The following is a 20,413-nucleotide window of genomic DNA, read 5'->3' on the forward strand; positions in this document are numbered from 1 at the left end:
GACCGGAACGCGCGACAGGCCTCGCAAGTCTCCTCACTGTGCTCAGGTGACAGGCACAGGTTACAGACCAAATGTTGGTCTGTATACGGGTATTTGTTGTGTCATTTGGGACAAAAACGGAACGGGGTCCGTTCCATCGGCGTGCTTCTACACGCGGTCGGGCCGACCAGGCCCCGACGGGGGATCGAAAGCTACCCCGAAGGGCACCGGAGCGCGTCGACCTTCGATGCGGTGTTGAATCTAACTAACTACGCCGATCCGGAACGCAACAATACCGACGAAATCTTCCGATAACTAGCTAACTTTCCGTTCCGAAACTCGGAGCGACAGGAACACGTCCGAACCCGATGGCGGAAAGAAAACAATCAAAGATGGAGTCGACGCCCATGCGCAATGGAGACAAAAAGGAGGAGTCACTTGGTCCCGTGACTCGAAAGACTTCTTCGAAGAAAAACACCTTGTAACACTCCGACCCAACACCAGATGGCGGGCTATGCACAACATGTGTATCTACAGCGACAGATGCCATCGAACCATATATTTACTGTAGATATAGACCACAAAAATGCTACAGCACTACTAACTCAAGTAATTTTGAATTAACTATTTAAGTTAAATATATTTGATTAAATTTGTTCTCCAGTTTAAGTTAAAAAAAAGAAATGCCCACATCAAGAAAAAAAAAAAAAAAAGAACATTGTTAAACATTTTAAATTGTTTTTATTATGCATTAACTAATAAAAGCGATGTCTAGAATTAAAAGTTGTTTAATTACATGTCTGTAAAAATAATATGTTGTAAAAGTAAATGTTTATTAATTTTTTAATAAGTAATAAATAGGGGTTATTTTTGTATATTTTTAATATTAGATTATATTTATTTATATTTCCAACTATTTTAAATGAGTTAATTTAACATTATTTTCTATGTGTTTTTATTTTAAGTCCCTATATCCACTATTTTCTATTGCAGGATGCTCAATGAGGGGCCATGTGTAGTGCTGGACTTACTACGGTTTATTATTGGCAGTAGTAACTTAGAGGCTCATTACGAGTTTGGTGGTCGGGAGCCAAGGTCAATATCGTAGCACATCAGCACTCTCCGAGGGTGCTGAGCCGGGGACCCTGCACTGTGTTCCCGCCAGCGTTTTCGTGGCAGGGTCCCCACAATGAAAAGGCTGGCGGAAACTGGACTTGTGATCAGCGTGGCAGGGCTGAACTCAGCGACACCGTGGTTGACCACGACTCCAACCGCTGTCAGCTCGTCAGGCATTTGTTTCCACACTTGGAGCTTTTTTACAATAGTTATTTCTTTTGCGCACAAAGAGGAAAGAGGGAACTCTTCTGCAACTGGAAAATGTAGACAGGAGTCCGGGAAAGCAGTTCTCAAAGAGATTATACATTTTCGTGAAGTTAAAATTGGTACCAAAAATTGCTCCCAAGTTACAATAACCTTTCTAAAATTCCAGTGCGGGGGAACTAGGACAACCTGCCAAGGCTATATGAAGAGGAAGCCATCATAGAAGTGATATCCTAGCATTTGTTTCCACACTTGGAGCTTTTTTACAATAGGTTTGAGACTACAGTAGGATGGGACTTCTGGTCACCCTGCCTTCAACATGTTAAGTTTCACGAGAAGGAGTGACTGAAACTCCCTGTGATGTCTTTCTAGTAACTCTGCTCCCCCCCCCCAGTCATATCAAATGAATGTTCTCCACTAACCCTGGCCCTCCACTACATTGTTTAGAGGTAAAATTACCAGAATCATCTTTCATCTGCACTTTTCTATTTCTGGATGTTTTATGATAATTGATCAGGAGATGAAACTGCAAAGGACTGCCACAGTGAACGGAGCAAAGCACAAGTCTAGTACATATTTTAGGACCCACAAATGAGAAATATGCTGTTTAACAAGGCAGATGGGTGGGCAAAGAGACAAGGATACACAATGAGACAAACAAGATTTGTTCCATATTTTATTGTAATAAAATGACTCTTTTTCGCCCTGCAAAATCATCAGAGCCTTCCTTCAACACAGGCTTAATTCAACTGAAGGAACATCTGCATTTCCTCACCCTCTCTCTCCACATCAGTCAATCAATCATAGCATTTGTAAAAAGTAAAAAAAAAAAAAGTAGCACTATGAGAAGGAAAAGTAGGCCAGTGATACAGAGGCTATGGCTGCATGAATAGAGCAATAGCAGACCCACTCTCTCCCATCAATCATTACTGCAGCAGCAATAGAAAACAGTCACCTGCAGAAGGGCAGCTCAATAAACACAAATAAACGACAGACCAGCAGCAGCTCATGGCAAGAGAGCAATCAAGCAGTAAATCAATGTGATTTCCACTCCAACCTGCCTCCCCATAAACTTCTCTTGTATAATAAAAACATAAAACTATTTTGAAGCACATAAACAAGAACAAATGCAGTGCATACACAGCAAAAGGATCTATTCCAGAGTTCTGCCAGACACTTCACATACAAACAAACACAGTCTCATGGGGGCAGAGGCAAAGGGGCACCGGCTAATGATGGTGGTGTTTAAAGATTAGACAATGGCCTCTCCAACCAGATGTAGCTCAATCACCCCTGACCACGGAAGAACTTGTTGAATACAAACCTTCATCAGTTTAGCTATCACTGCTCATAATCATCCGATCCCACTTCATAGACTTGTTGATGAGAATTAAAATCATTCACAGTCAAACAGCTGCTCTGCTGAAGACCCTTCTACGATCATGGGACAGGAGCACAACACACGCCTGTGTAAAATAGCAACAAAGCAGAGTGGTGCGGTGGGGAATCCTGGGGTAACTCCAACTGAGATCAACTGGCTGTCCTGTCCTATGAAAACTCACAGTCCCCTTCTGCGAAATGTCACAAGAAAAGAATCACTAAACTGTGCTCCACTTTTGGGCTTACGCTGTTATGATCCACAACTGAACGGAGACATTTTGTTTCCAAAGCAAGACACTAGTGGACCATCCTAGGAGGGTGGGATTTAGAAGGTTCTGCCACCAGCGTTAGCTGCAAAGGTTTGCCCCTAATCTTAAGCAGCCAAAAGAGCTGGCTAGTCCTCTGTAAGGGACACACACTCTGCGCAGTCCTAAAGGCTCGTGGTCATCAGGGTTCAAATTTGGGCCACCGACTGAACAACTCAACTGAAGAATGCGAATCACTTGGGAGTCTGAAAAATCCATGCAATTCCTGAAGACACGTGGGAAGGCTCTGTGGCATTTTGGGCATCTGCAACCCTCTTCCTTCTTAGTAGAGTTACTTACAGAACATTAATGAGCAGCAGGTTCACGATATATTTAACATCAGATATATACGTTAGGCCTACTAGTGACTGTGCAGGGTGAGGAATATGTAAGGGGAGTTACTGAACAGCGAGATGGAGCACAGCGATGAGGCCTCCTCTACAGGCATCATGGATAGAAGGAGCCAGAGATAATCAACCACCCATTGAGGTAGAAGACGACACAAAAGGACGGCTGGGAAGGAACATAATGAAAATGTCACTTACCCAGTGTACATCTGTTCGTGGCATCAGTCGCAGTAGATTCGCATGTTTTGCAATAGCTCGCCATCTGGTGTTGGGCCGGAGTGTTACAAGTTGTTTTTCTTCGAAGAAGTCTTTCGAGTCACGGGACCGAGTGACTCCTCCTTTTGTCTCCATTGCGCATGGGCGTCGACTCCATCTTCGATTGTTTTTCCCCGCAGAGGGTGAGGTAGGAGTTGAATTGTAGTAATAGTGCCCATGCAATGGAGTGACTAAGTATGCACCTATTTAAGGTTGAGATGATACATATATAAATAGTTGAAGGTAACTTCCAAACTGCTACAGGCTCCCGGGGAGGCGGGTGGGCACATGCGAATCTACTGCGACTGATGCCACGAACAGATGTACACTGGGTAAGTGACATTTTCAGTTCGATGGCATCTGTCGCTGTAGATACGCATGTTTTGCATAGACTAGTAAGCAGTTATCTCCCCAAAAGCGGTGGATCAGCCTGTAGGAGTGGGAGTAGTCTGAAATAATGTTCTTAATACGGCTTGACCTACTGTGGCTTGTTGTGCGGATAACACGTCTACACAGTAGTGCTTGGTGAATGTGTGAGGCGTAGACCATGTGGCTGCCTTACATATTTCTTGCATTGGGATATTTCCTAGAAAGGCCATGGTAGCACCTTTCTTTCTGGTTGAGTGTGCCCTTGGTGTAATGGGCAGCTGTCGTTTAGCTTTAAGGTAGCAGATTTGGATATGAGGTTTTTGAAATGCAATAAATAGTTGTTTAGTCTTTCTGATGTTTTTTGTTCTGTCAATGTAATACATCAATGCTCTTTTGACATCTAATGTATGTAGTGCCCTTTCAGCTACGGTATCTGGCTGTGGAAAGAACACTGGAAGTTCCACTGTTTGATTTAGATGGAACGGTGAAATAACCTTTGGCAAAAATTTAGGATTGGTCCTTAGGACGACCTTATTCTTGTGTAGTTGTATAAAAGGTTCCTGTATTGTAAACGCCTGAATCTCGCTTACTCTTCTTAGGGAAGTAATGGCGATGAGAAATGCCACCTTCCAGGTTAGGAACTGTATTTCGCAGGAGTGCATGGGTTCAAAAGGTGGACCCATAAGTCTAGTTAGGACAACATTTAGGTTCCATGAAGGAACAGGTGGTGTTCTTGGTGGTATAATTCTCCTAAGGCCCTCCATGAATGCTTTAATGACTGGTATCTTATATAGGGAAGTTGAATAGGTAGTCTGCAGGTATGCAGATATTGCTGCAAGGTGTATTTTAATGGAAGAGAAAGCCAGGTTAGATTTTTGTAAGTGAAGCAAGTAACCCACTACATGTTCTGGAGTTGTGTGTAATGGTTGTATTTGATTAATATGGCAGTAGCAAACAAACCTCTTCCATTTACTTGCATAGCAGTGCCTGGTGGATGGCCTTCTGGCTTGTTTTATGACTTCCATACATTCTTGGGTAAGTTGTAAGTGCCCGAATTCTAGGATTTCAGGAGCCAGATTGCTAGATTCAGCGATGCTGGTTTCTGGGTGTCTGATCTTTTGGTTGTGTTGTGTCAACAGATCTGGCCTGTTGGGCAATTTGATGCAGGGTACTACTGATAGGTCTAGCAGCGTTGTGTACCAGGGTTGCCTTGCCCAAGTTGGTGCTATTAATATGAGTTTGAGTTTGTTTTGACTGAGTTTGTTTACCAGGTAAGGAAGGAGAGGGAGAGGAGGAAAAGCGTAAGCAAATATCCCTGACCAGTTCATCCATAGGGCATTGCCTTGGGACTGTTTGTGTGGGTATCTGGATGCGAAGTTTTGGCATTTTGCGTTCTCCTTTGTCGCAAACAAGTCTATCTGAGGTGTTCCCCAGAGTTTGAAATAAGTGTTCAGAATTTGGGGGTGAATTTCCCATTCGTGGACCTGTTGGTGATCTCGAGAGAGATTGTCTGCGAGTTGATTTTGGATCCCTGGTATAAATTGTGCTATTAGGCTTATTTGGTTGTGAATTGCCCAACGCCAAATCTTTTGTGCTAGCAGGCTTAACTGCGTGGAGTGCGTCCCCCCTTGCTTGTTTAGATAATACATTGTTGTCATGTTGTCTGTTTTGACGAGAATGTATTTGTGAACTATTATTGGTTGGAAAGCTTTTAGTGCTTGAAAAACTGCTAGAAGTTCTAGGTGATTTATATGCAGTTTTGTTTGATGTACGTTCCATTGTCCTTGTATGCTGTGTTGACCGAGGTGTGCTCCCCACCCTGTCATGGAAGCATCTGTTGTTATCACGTATTGTGGCACTGGGTCTTGGAAAGGCCGCCCTTTGTTTAAATTTATGTTGTTCCACCACAGAAGCGAGAGGTAAGTTTGGCGGTCTATTAACACCAGATCTAGAAGGTGACCCTGTGCTTGTGACCATTGTGATGCTAGGCACTGTTGTAAGGGCCTCATGTGCAGTCTTGCGTTTGGGACAATGGCTATGCATGAAGACATCATGCCTAGGAGTTGTAGTACCATCTTTGCTTATATCCTTTGTGTTGGATACATGCGTTGTATGATGGTGTTGAAATTTTGAATTCTTTGTGGACTTGGAGTGGCTACTCCTTTTGATGTGTATTATGGCTCTCAGGTATTGTTGTACCTTGCGCAGCAGAATTTTGGATTTTGTGAAATTGACGGTGAACCCTAGTTTGAAGAGGGTTTGTATGATATGATTTGTGTGATTTGAGCACTCTATTAACGAATGGGCCTTGATTAGCCAGTCGTCTAGATATGGGAACACATGTATTTGCTGCCTTCTTATGTGTGCAGCGACTACCGCTAGACATTTGGTAAAGACTCTTGGTGCGGTTGTTAATCCGAAAGGCAGTACCTTGAATTGGTAATGTATTCCCTTGAATACAAACCTTAGGTATTTCCTGTGCGATGGGTGTATTGGTATATGGAAATAAGCATCCTTGAGGTCTAAAGTTGCCATGTAGTCGTGTAGTTTTAGCAATGGCAATACTTCTTGTAGTGTGACCATGTGAAAGTGGTCTGATTTGATGAAAGTGTTCACTACTCTGAGGTCTAGGATTGGTCTCAGCGTTTTGTACTTCTTTGGTATCAGAAAGTACAGTGAGTAAACTCCTGTGTTTATTTGTGTGTTTGGCACTAATTCGATTGCATTCTTTTGCAATAGTGCCTGCACTTCTATCTCCAGGAGATTGGAATGATGTTTTGTCAAATTTTGTGCTTTTGGTGGTATGTTTGGAGGGAATTGTAGAAATTCTATGCAATAACCATGTTGGATAATTGCTAGAACCCAAGTGTCTGTAGTGATTTCCTCCCATGCTTTGTAATAATGACTTATTCTTCCCCCCACTGGTGTTGTGTGGAGGGGGTGAGTGACATGTGAGTCACTGTTTAGTAGTAGGGGTTTTGGGGCTCTGAAATCTTCCTCTATTCCTAGGGAATTGCCCTCCTCTATATTGTCCCCGAAAACCTCCTCTATACTGTCCCTGGTAACTGAACGGTGTTGCTTGTGAGGTGCTGGCTTGTGTGCTCTGACCCCGAAACCCCCCTCGAAAGGGTGTTTTACGGAATGTGCTGTAATTCCCTCTGCTCTGCGGGGAGTAGAGTGCGCCCATGGCTTTGGCAGTGTCCGTATCTTTTTTGAGTTTCTCAATCGCTGTGTCCACTTCTGGACCGAACAGTTCTTTTTCGTTAAAAGGCATATTGAGAACTGCTTGTTGAATCTCTGGTTTAAATCCAGACGTTCGGAGCCATGCATGCCTTCTGATAGTTACAGATGTATTAATTGTCCGTGCAGCTGTATCTGCAGCGTCCATGGAGGAGCGGATCTGGTTGTTGGAAATGGTCTGTCCCTCCTCAACCACTTGTTTTGCCCTATTTTGTAAGTCCTTGGGCAGATGTTCAATGAGATGTTGCATCTCGTCCCAGTGGGCTCTGTCATAGCGCGCAAGTAGTGACTGGGAGTTCGCGATGCGCCACTGGTTTGCAGCTTGTGCTGCGACTCTCTTACCAGCTGCATCGAACTTGCGGCTTTCTTTATCTGGGGGTGGTGCATCTCCAGATGTGTGGGAGTTGGCCCTTTTCCTAGCTGCTCCTACAACGACAGAGTCTGGTGGCAGCTGTGTAGTGATGAAAACCGGGTCTGTAGGAGGCGCCTTATACTTTTTTCCCACCCTTGGTGTGATTGCCCTACTTTTGACCGGCTCCTTAAAGATTTCTTTTGCGTGCCGGAGCATACCAGGGAGCATAGGCAGGCTTTGGTAGGAGCTGTGGGTGGAGGAGAGGGTGTTGAATAAAAAATCATCCTCGACCTGTTCTGAGTGGAGGCTTACGTTGTGAAATTGTGCTGCTCTAGCCACCACTTGAGAATACGCGGTGCTGTCCTCTGGTGGAGATGGCTTCGTAGGGTATGCCTCCGGACTGTTATCTGACACTGGGGCGTCTTATAGGTCCCATGCGTCTTGATCTTGGTCACCCTGGCTTATGGTGGTGTGAGCTGGGGAGTGTGATGGAGTTTGTGCTGGTGAGACGTTAATCACGGGCGGAGGAGAGGGTGGTGGGGTAACTCTTTTCACCACTTTTGGTTGTGGTGTCTGTTCAGTTTGGAACTCCAACCTTCTCTTTCTTCTAATGGGTTGAAGGGTGCTTATTTTTCCTGTCCCCTGCTGTATGAAAATACGCTTTTGCGTATGGTCCACATCAGTTGATTGTAGCTCTTCCTCAAACCTATGCTTTTGCATTTGGGAGGTTAGCGAGTGCTCTTCTGTATAAGAGCCTGAAGCTGGGTCGCTTGCAGTTTGTTTCGGGACCGAAACCCTGTCTGCGTGTTTTTTCTGCTCCGAGGTGACTTTTTTCTTTTTCGGGGCCGAAACCTCTCGGCGTCGATCTTCTTCGGTGCCGCTGTCTCGGCGTCGGGCCGTGTCCACACCGGCATCTCGGTGTCGAGGCTTGTCTCCAGCATTTTCTCGGTCCCGAGAAGGCTGCGTGCCGGTGTCTCGACCGGAGTCGGACGATCTCGGCACTGTTTGGGCCTTTTTCGGTGCCGACGGTCGGTCACCGAATTTAAGGGTGGAGCCATGGCCTGATGGCAGTGGCGTCCCCTGGGCCTTGTAAATCTTCCTCTGTGTGGTTTTCGACGTCTTACTCACGGTTTGTGTATCGTCGAATCCTTCGGAGTCTGAGTCTTGGATCGAGAAGGTACCTTCCTCTTCTTGTTCCTCGAACTCTCGGTGGGCTGTCGGCGCGGACGCCATCTGAAGTCTTCTGGCTCGACGGTCTCGGAGTGTTTTTCGGGACCGGAACGCACGACAGGCCTCGCAGGTGTCTTCACTGTGCTCAGGTGACAGGCACAGGTTACAGACCAAGTGTTGGTCTGTATAGGGGTATTTATTGTGGCATTTGGGGCAGAAACGGAACGGGGTCCGTTCCATCGGCGTTCTTCAGCACGCGGTCGGGCCGACCAGGCCCCGACGGGGATCGAAAAACTACCCCGAAGGGCACCGGAGCTCTTCGATCTTCGATGCGGTGTTGAATCTAACTACGCCGATCCCGAACGCAACAATACCGACGAAAATCTTCCGAAATTAGCTATCTTTCCGTTCCGAAACTCGGAGCGACAGGAACACGTCCGAACCCGATGGCGGAAAATAACAATCGAAGATGGAGTCGACGCCCATGCGCAATGGAGACAAAAGGAGGAGTCACTCGGTCCCGTGACTCGAAAGACTTCTTTGAAGAAAAACAACTTGTAACACTCCGGCCCAACACCAGATGGCGAGCTATTGCAAAACATGCGTATCTACAGCGACAGATGCCATCGAACCAGGAGATACAGGCTGCAAGAACACAGCTGCCCTTCTACAAAACAATAGTGTTAATATGCTGTGGAAAAGGGTCTGTGCTTAAAAGAAACAATTTAAAGAGAACAGTTCTGCGAGATGATCTTGAATGCATAAGTTATGAGACACATAATGAGTTAACATTGAAAGATTTATAGCTATAAAGTAAACTGGCAATGGACACAACAAAAGATACCTCGAGCATAAAGCCTGCTCCAATACCAGTCACACTGGGACCTGTGACATATATGTGAGACTGTTTAAAATACACTCAGAAGGCTTGCAGAAAACACAAAGGACATACTAAAAACCCCAACGTGATACCGGTCATCAGTTTCCCTGGCGAGGCAGGTCAAATATCCTATATACCTCATATGCAACAATTATGCAGTGTCCTTAGAAGTAAGGAGAAGTAGTCACCCGAGGAAAAAGTGTAGTTGAACATCAATCAGAGACTGCCAAGCACAGGGTAAAATTGCGAACATTATTCAAAGACAAAGAAACATTTTAAACAACTTTTAGAGAGACAAAGAACCACTTATAAAAGGTTTAAACAACCTATCAGTAAAATCATCATGCACCTCAGTGGCATCCAGCACCATTGAAGGTGATCCGTCTTGGCCGACAGGAAGGCAACTTTCATATTGGTCTCCATCACTGGTGCACTATGAAGCAGCACACTTGCCAGCTAGAAACAAAGAAAAGTGGAAACTAGAGATGACCGGCTCACAATGTGCACTTACGACCATACACACTTTAAGCAGAACAAGGAGAAAAGCCAGACGTCTTCGTATGCGCACTCAAGTGCGCACAACACGAACGCGAGGGGCGACACTGAGCCGGTATGATGCCATGAAAGAGAGGCAAGTATATGGATCAAGGACGGTACACAAACACCTGAACGATCTCCCTGCCCACCAGAGGAGGCTGGTGCAGGGGGAGTGGCATATGCTGGTCTGTTGGTGCCATTGGTACAGCACACAGCCGGCCACACCACTGCTCTCTCAACCTCCGGTGAATTCTTCATGAGGAAGGATGCGGAGCCTACATAAAGCGCCGGTCCGCAGCAAGGCTGAGCTGCTAATCACAATAACTTACTGAAATACATTGCTAGCAACCGCAGATTTCTAGCATTAGGGGTATTACTATTACTTCGTTTAATGGTACTCAACGTATCAGCCTCAGAGAGCGGAAAGGACCGAGTCAAGTCCCCAACAACCGAATTGAAACTTGTCATCTGGTGGTCAGACACACAAGTTAGCAGCAAGAGCGACAGACACCCTACGTAGAGGGACAGCACTGCACAACAGAACGAGCGAGGCGTTTTCCTTCGGATTCTTTAGGCCCAGAGACTTCAACCCTTTTCGGCAGTGAGAGTTCATCAATGCTGTACTCAAAGCAAGGAAAGCAGAAATAATCAGATTAACCAGTACAGCAGAACCCACTCTGTCCCAGACAAAGTAGGCCAAGGCGGCCATCACATCCTATCAACTGGGCCACAGCTGCACAGTATCAGAGCCTTCCTAAATAATGCCCCACTTGGGATATACAGGAGATGCGAAACATTCACATATTTACAGAGACCCCAATGTATGGGGTTCTTACACAGTCCAAGGACCCAGATCCAAGCCTGCACGTCACATTTCATCCGAGTGTCGCGGCTGGATAACCACGCTGGTTGTCCGATCCGGCCACTCCTGCTTCTTCCTGGTTACAGCAGGAATGGCCTGAGAGCCCTGCATCCCACCTCCAGTCTCCTGAACTGGGTTGGCTGGTGCCTGCTCAGCTTTGGGGCCCGAAGAGACGTCGGAGGAGGAGTTACTGTTGACTGACAAGCCAGGCTCCGCCTTCCCTATGCTGTCCATCTCTGGTGTGTCATTCACGATGCTGGATAACACTGCACTTGATATTTCCACGTTCAGCTCCATTGCTTCTTTTTCGGAATACATTTCTGCTTCACTCAGAACACTGAGGATTCGATCCTGGGGAATGCCGACTTCTGATCGGATTTCACGGAGTTGACGAGACAGAACTACAAGGAAACAGAAACCAGGAGAAAGTCAACTTGAGAATATGACCAGCAGCTCCTAAACCTTCAGCGGTGGCTATTACAAGCTCTTGAGTAAGCACTTGATGTGAGCGGCTCAGTCCTCACAGTACTGAGTCATATACCCCCTCTGACAGACATGCTTAGATCTGCCACCTTTCACTAGCTGCAGTCCCATGAACTTCAACTGCAAGGTCCTACACAACGAAAACATCTGCATCATCTGCTGCCCCCCGAGCTGGCAGAGCTCTCTAGGGCTTGAAGATTCCCCAGAATGTCACCACTGCCACCACCTCGCCTTACAAGGCGCCCCAGCAGCCTCACTTGAATGTTACGCTTTATGTCACCAGGTGACATACCACGAGCACCCAGAGGGGCCCTAAAAATCAAATGCAGCCACTAACTTGTGTGTGGGCAGCACTGGTACTGGGCTTAGAGGGTAATCCGCGAGGGCCCCGCACTGCCCTTGCTGCGACCCCCAGGTCATCGCGGCCAGCCACTGCTGCTGTGCGTTCCTGCAACATCTGCTTCCCACTGACTAATTCACTGGTTTAGTGACACACATGCTACCTATTGGGGTCCAACCAGATACTGTTTGCCTCTGACACGTTTCATTGGCTCCAGGCTTCCTCTAGTTGTTTGTAGCTTCTTCAGTGTTCCTTTTTCTGCCATTAAGACATTCCATACAATAATATGGATTACCTTTTAAAAACTGTTAATAAATATGTCACCACCTGAAGTACTGCAGTGGTTGCCTTTTACCTCCTGGGCCACCTGATAATTACCCTGGCCTCTCCCTCCTTCAGTGCCCGAGTACTACTGTACGTGCTAATGAAGACATACTCACTAGAAGCTGATTTCCAAGTTTGCTTGTTTTACCTTTTCTGACTACACATATCTTGTCTATCCTTCCCTTTCAGGGAGTAAAGGATAGGCCTCTTGCTTTCTGAACAGTGCCTGCTTGTGCCTTAGCAAGTACCTCATACAGGTGATCTGGCCAAGTTCACATACACTCCAGTCACTCACTCCCCACATCTACTTCATGTGCTCCCATCTGGCAGCTCTCCTTGCCCCGTCAGGCGCATGCAGATGCCCTCTCCACAAGGCCACCGCTTACCTCCTCTCAGCTCCTGCTGACGCCCTCTTGTACCAAAAGGATAAAAACTCGGAAACAGTATGAGACAGAAGGAGAGCAGCAGCATCTGCGAAGACAAACACAGGCATTAGGACAGCGCCACCACCCTTCCTGGTGCAAAAGATGGAGGCAGGAGGTATCTTGGCCAAGAGCAGGAAGGAAACTCACCATGACACAGGTGCTAGAGGTGGTGGTTTTTGTGGTAGTTTGTTTCAAAAGAGCCTGGAGATTTCTAAGCTGCTGCAGCAGAGATCTAAAGGCAAAGAAGAGATGACAGCAAATGGGAGCACAGCCTGCTCATCACACAAGCCAGTAGTGAGGGTTGTATGTGATTTCATTAAAAAAATATTTCAAGAAATACCATTACTGAGAAAGCATTTCCCCTTAACTGTTTAATGGAAATGTCACAAGGAATGGCATTCACCATTTCATAGAAACCAATGCATAGAAGGTCCTTTTTGCTCAAAATTGACTTGTGCGAGGCAGACAACAAGATGGCGGAGTAGCAGTACCTGACGGAAACTCCGGCGAGGCCCGGCTAAAACCCTGGACCCCTGCTGCTCATCAGCCCCTTAGAAGCCCTGCCCATGTACCTCTGGCTGTGAACATTGTAGTGGCAGCGCTTTGATGTCCCTGAGGCTCCATGTGTTGATATGAAAGGCTGCTGAAAAACAGAGCGTCCCTGACTAAATGGAATGGCCGCGACCTGAAACGTGAATGAACTATCGACTGCCTGATCGGCCCTGTTCACACAGACAAGGGACATCAGAGCGGACAGAGGACGCAAGCACTTTCACTGTCCCTACCTCGCCTTCTACCTACGCATTTTGAGAAGCTGTAACTGGGGGGGTTCGGTGCTGGTACCACAGGCGGACCCCGCCACTGGCAGTCTGATGGCGGAGAGTGGAGCCTGGTCATCCTGGACTCCTGCGCGGACACGGAGGGGGAGGAACGGTGAGAGCAAGCGACCGGATGATGGAGGGGTGAGAGGTGACAAAGCTGGATGCACAGAGGCGAGCCCTTCGCCCCGACCTGGGGGGGCAATAATCCACCTACGTGACACTGGACCTGTGAGGAGGGCTGTATCTGAGAGTTGCTCCCTCCCCCCTTGTTGAATATGAAGTACCTGAGCCCTCCCGGGAGGCATCAAAGAGGGTGCGATATCAAGGGGAGGCGTGACTCCCCCATCTGCCTGCTTCCTCCCGTTTGGGGTTCCTGAGTGTGGGGGGCCCTGTCATATGGGGGCCCGGAAGTGAACGCTCACCCGTATTAGAAGCCAATGAAGTAAAGCCCTGGTTGCCGGGGTGCAGCCGCGGCACTCATGACCAATCCTTGCTCAAGTCTGTAAACACGATCCAACTGAACTGAAGGGGACGACCCCACTAAAGGACACCGCGATCTGCGCTTGGTCTACATCTTGGTCCACATGTGACCTATTGGATCGCCTTCCCCTGCATTCCTCACCAGCCTAAAACGCTACCCATCTCTGAGCTTTAAAAACCCTCAACACTCTTGCATTAAACCCATCCATGACCCCTAATCTCCACCCATTCCTGAACTCTAAAACCCCTTTCTAGATCTAAACTGCACTCATCCCTAAAACCCTTCAGGACCCTAAACTTAACCCAATCCTACCCTAAAAACTCTTCACCAATGATAATGTCTACCCAGCACTGAACCATAAAAACCCAAACCAACCCGAAATGCCACCCATCTAGAAACCCCAAAACACTTCAACACCCCTACACTCAACCCATGCCTATGCCCTACTGACACCTCACACCCCTAAACACTACTCATCCGTGAACTCTAAAATCCCCTCACCAGCCCTAAACGCCACCCATTCCTGATACCTGAGGGGAAAAAAAAAATCGCCACTAGTAAACTCCACCCATCGCTGAACCCTAAACACCCCTTTCTGTGCCTTAACTCCACCCATTCCTGACACCTAAAAACCCCTGACCACTCCTAAACATTCATCATCTTTGAACCAAAATAAAAAACACCCACTAGTTCTGAACTTCATTCATATTTAGTGTGATTTTAGATTTTTCCTTAAAATTATCTTTCCTTTAAAATGTTTACTTAAAATTTTCGATTAATTTATTTCCCTAAAATTGTCTTTATTTAAAATTGGGTTTCCTTGATTTAATAATTCACATACATCAGTAGTGAGACTGCATTGTAATGAAGCTGTGTGCTCCCCACGGCACTGTGTATCATTTAGGCACTAATTTGGAACTCTGCAGAAAGCACTACACGTGACCCCCCACCGTACATGGTGTACCTTGTTGATCCAAAGATCTCTTCTCCTCTTGGGGTACCAGCAGCCCCTTCTAACCTGCTGAGTGGTTCTGACCGACGGAGGGTGTAATCTTAGGGCGCCATTTAACCGTCTTGTTAAAATGTGGCACATGGTCAGCAGAGAACAGTCACCAAACGTTCTTCCAGTGAAACTGCTGAACGCCAGTTGGACTACCATGGTCTGTCGGCTTTTTTTTATGTCTTGTCCCAAGATAAGTCCCCGATGCAGAGATCGGTTTTTTAAAAATGGAAATGCAACATGCCTGGCTTGGTAGCGGATTAAACCCCAAGTAATAACAATGGTTAACTGGGTGGAAGATGTAAGACTATGGTCACCATAAAATGATCTACACATTAATACATAAATATGGATGTGGCTAATTTGTTGCATATTCATTTTTCATATGGTATACTATAAACTTGCACGGTGGAGGTGCTCCAAATGAGACATCGCTGTGCTGGCAATTAGTGAAACGAGTGACCTTAAAAAGGAATACATCTTTGCATCTAATGATCTTTTTCAATATAATATTTCACACTGGGTGAGATGTACAGGCGTTTATTTTGATTTGGGAAGGTACTGAAACAAGACTGATCGAGTTTCATATTTATTTAGTGAACACACATTCTACAGACATTCAGTTTACTAGGAGTTCTGACTGCACAGCCATCACCTTTTGGGACTCGTAGGTAAAGGGTGATCAGCAGAAAATATACACATCACTTTACAGAAAACCTGCGGAAAGAAACTTACAGTTGCAATGCCACAGACATCACCGAAGGAGCCTAAGGCACAATCTGCCCTTTAGGCAGTTCCTGCGTATCCGCAGGAGTTGTACCAAAAGGGAAGATTTGTTCAGAGAATCAAGATATACTTATAACAAAAATACCTGAAAGGAGTTATCCCAGAAGACTAGTAAAAGAAGCATGCAAGAGAGCTTGGTAGAATCCTAGAGAAGAATTTCTGGAACCACATACACAAGAGGAAGATAGAGATGCTTGATCAGTGTTAACACTTTTAGCACAGCTAGTAATAAAGTCAAAAAGATTATTCTGAGACACGGGGATCTAATTAAAAACCTGCTGTCCAAGCCAGAGACCCTGCTATTATCCTTTAAAAGGGATCCCAACAAGGGGTTTTATAGTCAAAGCACCAACACCAAGACCAACCATATCCACTTTACAATCGCAGTGGGGGTTACCTCCAGTGGCGGGCACTGCAAATGTGCTCACTGCCTAGCTTGTAACTATTGCACAGAAGGTTTTTTAATCATGGTAGTGTTAAATATGAAATTCTTAAGATGTTATCTGAGCTATATGGTGCCCATTCGACAAGATATACGTGGGTCAAATAAGAATTGCATCCTCCAATACAGGAGCTGCATTAAATATTCTGACATTGGTGCCCCTTTGATTGAACATTACCAACTCTGAAAACACACAGCTGAGGACATCCGTTGGCAGGTCACTGAACAGTTGTGGTCTTGCAAGACCAGTGGTGATACGAAAAGTGCAATTTCAAGAAAGGACCTGAAATGGATTGGTGGGTTTGATTCCATATCACATGGGCTGAACAGCTTAGAGTATTGGAAATAATCCATGTTCTTTTAGGCTAAACATGCTCTTTACAAGGACTCATGACCCCTTCCTGCTTTGACTGTCGGTTTGCTATAAAGGCCTAAACACCCTTGAAATCTATCACAGATATTGACATCTATGCTGATTTGCTGCAATGCACAATCCATAATGCTTTGTTGTGGATTTATTTTGTTTTCTATTTCCCAAAATAACACCACAAAATGGTCTGTGATCTGTTAAGAAATGTACAAACGAACTAATGCATTGATCACTGGAACTTTTCAGTTATTACTTTCTTTTTTGTGATGTTTTCCAACATGGACTATATTGAAATTGGATGTTTATCACAGAGAGGAGAACAATAGTTGAGTATCTCTTCCATGTCCATTGTTCTCTCTAAACATTTAGAACTACCATTGTGTTGTGCCTGACCCTAAAAATTTGAAAGGTTCCCACTTTTTTAGTGGTGAACTTACCACACTTTTTTTTACTTTCACAGCAATTATTAGCCATGACAGTGTGGAGCCTGGTGAGGTTTCACCCTCAGAAAAACTGCCATTATGCCACTTCTAACTCAGGCTGGGAAACCACAAAAAGAATGGGCGGTGTATCGGACTCTATTTGGCAGATGTTCGGATAATGCGGCCCTCTAAATGCCCCTTAAACTGAATGAGAGGAGACTGGTGACCTTTGTGCTTCCCAAAGCCCCTATTGTCATAGGAGCAAGAGTACAGCGTACACACTCTTCAAGTTATGCCTAGAGTAGCATCTCAGCCTGTTAGCTATACTTTGTATCCACACACAAGCAGACACGGGGCGACTGCAGTGGAATTTTAGTGGTGGGCGCACATCAATGCTAGTAAAGACAGGCGCGCCTGCAGTGGAAGGTTAGTGATGAACACACATCCATGCCAGTAAAGACAGGCGCGCCTGCAGTGGAAGGTTAGTGATGAACACACATCCATGCCAGTAAAGACAGGCGCGCCTGCAGTGGAAGGTTAGTGATGGACGCACATCCATGCCAGTAAAGACATGGCGTGACTGCACAGGAAGGTTAGTGATGGAGGCTCATCCATGCCAGTAAGGGCACGGTGCGACTACACAGAAACGTTAGTGATGGACGCACATCCATGCCAGTAATGACAGTTCGACTGCAGTGGAAGGTTAGTGATGGGCACATATCCATGCCAGTAAAGACACGGCGGGACTGCGCTGTGAGGTTAGTGATGGACACACATCCATGCCAGTAAGGACACGGTGCAACTGCACAGGAAGGTTAGTAATGGATGCACATCCATGCCAGTAAAGACACGGTGCGAGCGCAGCAGAAGGTTAGTGATGGACGCACATCAATGCCAGTAAGGACACAGTTCGACTGCAGTGGAAGGTTAGTGATGGACACACATCCATGCCAGTAAAGACAGGCGCGCCTGCAGTGGAAGGTTAGTGATGGACGCACATCCATGCCAGTAAAGACATGGCGTGACTGCACAGGAAGGCTAGTGATGGAGGCTCATCCATGCCAGTAAGGACACGGTGCGACTACACAGAAACGTTAGTGATGGACGCACATCCATGCCAGTAATGGCACGGTTCGACTGCAGTGGAAGGTTAGTGATGAACGCACATCCATGCCAGTAAAGACACAGTGCGACTGCAGTGGAAGGTTAGTGATGGACACACATCCATGCCAGTAAAGACAGGCGCGCCTGCAGTGGAAGGTTAGTGATGGACGCACATCCATGCCAGTAAAGACATGGCGTGACTGCACAGGAAGGTTAGTGATGGAGGCTCATCCATGCCAGTAAGGGCACGGTGCGACTACACAGAAACGTTAGTGATGGACGCACATCCATGCCAGTAATGGCACGGTTCGACTGCAGTGGAAGGTTAGTGATGGACGCACATCCATGCCAGTAAAGACACGGCGCATCTGCAGTGGAAGGTTAGTGATGGAGGCTCATCCATGCCAGTAAGGACACAGTGCGACTACACAGAAACTTTTGTGATGGACGCACATCCATGCCAGTAATGACAGTTCGACTGCAGTGGAAGGTTAGTGATGGGCACATATCCATGCCAGTAAAGACACGGCGGGACTGCGCTGTGAGGTTAGTGATGGACACACATCCATGCCAGTAAGGACACGGTGCAACTGCACAGGAAGGTTAGTAATGGATGCACATCCATGCCAGTAAAGACACGGTGCGAGCGCAGCAGAAGGTTAGTGATGGACGCACATCAATGCCAGTAAGGACACAGTTCGACTGCAGTGGAAGGTTAGTGATGGACACACATCCATGCCAGTAAAGACAGGCGCGCCTGCAGTGGAAGGTTAGTGATGGACGCACATCCATGCCAGTAAAGACACGGCGTGACTGCACAGGAAGGCTAGTGATGGAGGCTCATCCATGCCAGTAAGGACACGGTGCGACTACACAGAAACGTTAGTGATGGACGCACATCCATGCCAGTAATGGCACGGTTCGACTGCAGTGGAAGGTTAGTGATGGACACACATCCATGCCAGTAAAGACACGGCGCAACTGCAGTGGAAGGTTCGTGATTGACGCTCATCCATGCCAGTAACAACGCAATGCGACTGCAGTGGGGGGTTAGTAATGGACACACATCCAAGCCAGTAAAGACACAGCGCTCCTACACAGGAAGGTTAGTAATGGAAACACATCCATGCAGGTAAATACACGGCACAACTGCACAGGAAGGTTAGTAATGGACGCACATCCATGCCAGTAACAACACAGTTCGACTGCAGTGGAAGGTTAGTGATGGGCACATATCCATGCCAGTAAAGACACGGCGGGACTGCACAGTGAGGTTAGTGATGGACACACATCCATGCCAGTAAGGACACGGTGCAACTGCACAGGAAGGTTAGTGATGGACGCACATCCATGCCAGTAAGGACACAGGTCGACTGGAGTGGAAGGTTAGTGATGGACACACATCCATGCCAGTAAGGACACGGCGTGACTGCACAGGAAGGTTAGTGATGGACGCACATCCATGCCAGTAAAGACACGGCGGGACTGCACTGTGAGGTTAGTGATGGACACACATCCATGCCAGTAAAGACACGGTGCGAGCGCAGCGGAAGGTTAGTGATGGACGCACATCAATGCCAGTAAGGACACAGGTCGACTGGAGTGGAAGGTTAGTGATGGACGCACATCTACAGTAGTAAAAATAGAAACTGCAGCTAGAGGTGAGTGAGGGACACATCTCTACAGGTACAGACAGAAGAGACTGGAGCTGAAGGTTAGTGACAGACAAGCATCGATGCCAGTAAAGACACAGGGAGGCTGCAGTTGGGAACTGATTCATGACACACACTCTGATCTGAATAGACACCGATAGCAGTCATATGTTCATGAAGGACGCAAAGACAAAGGGAGGCTGCAAGCAAAGTGAGAAAACTAAATTAGCGCAGACAACACCTTGGAAGACCAGAGAGACAGGAGTCAGACTTACGTGTTCTGTTTCTGCAGCAGCTGCACCTTCTTCTGCAGCTCCTGGTTCTGTACTGTGCAGGCAGCAACCCTATAGGTAGAAAAGAAAAAGATGAGGAAAGTTATATTTTACTTGAGTAGAGTTTGTAAAGGCCCACTCAAATACAGAATTAAGTCACTTGACCTGGACTGAGAGGCAGCTGAGAAAGACCCAACAGAGGCAAGCGCCAAAAGAAGCATTCTGCAGATAACAGTGCTTTGTTTTAAGCAGAAAAACATGTATTGCATTTTTTAAAAGGCAACAGAAATGATCTTCAATGTTTAAGTCTAGACATATTTAAACATTGGCAACTTCATAGAATAATTGTGAAACATTCTGAGGGGGGCCCGATGATTTTTTTTTTCCTCTGGAGTGCGTAGCGTTAAAAAGTTTGATAACCACTGTATTAGATGGCAACTCTGTAGGTGGCATGTAGTGAGGTGACAGGCTGACTGACATTGAAGACTTTTAAAC

General features: G+C 46.5%; 1 protein-coding gene across 3 annotated transcripts in view; it reads right to left on the reverse strand.

Moving 5' to 3' along the window:
- Nucleotides 1-1,961: 1,961 nt before the first annotated feature.
- CREB3 (cAMP responsive element binding protein 3) overlaps nucleotides 1,962-20,413 on the reverse strand; it is a 140,497-nt gene continuing 122,045 nt past the window's right edge. For all 3 annotated transcript variants that reach the window (XM_069205709.1, XM_069205710.1, XM_069205711.1), the window contains 4 exons: nucleotides 19,922-19,990; nucleotides 12,716-12,800; nucleotides 12,530-12,614; nucleotides 1,962-11,397 (listed from right to left, as the gene is read on the reverse strand). In XM_069205709.1, coding sequence (XP_069061810.1) covers nucleotides 11,003-11,397; nucleotides 12,530-12,614; nucleotides 12,716-12,800; nucleotides 19,922-19,990 — 634 coding nt within the window. In that variant the 3' untranslated portion in view covers nucleotides 1,962-11,002. The remainder of the gene's footprint in view (nucleotides 11,398-12,529; nucleotides 12,615-12,715; nucleotides 12,801-19,921; nucleotides 19,991-20,413) is intronic.

The sequence above is a fragment of the Pleurodeles waltl genome, chromosome 1_2, assembly GCF_031143425.1.
Source record: "Pleurodeles waltl isolate 20211129_DDA chromosome 1_2, aPleWal1.hap1.20221129, whole genome shotgun sequence".
NCBI lineage: Eukaryota > Metazoa > Chordata > Amphibia > Caudata > Salamandridae > Pleurodeles > Pleurodeles waltl.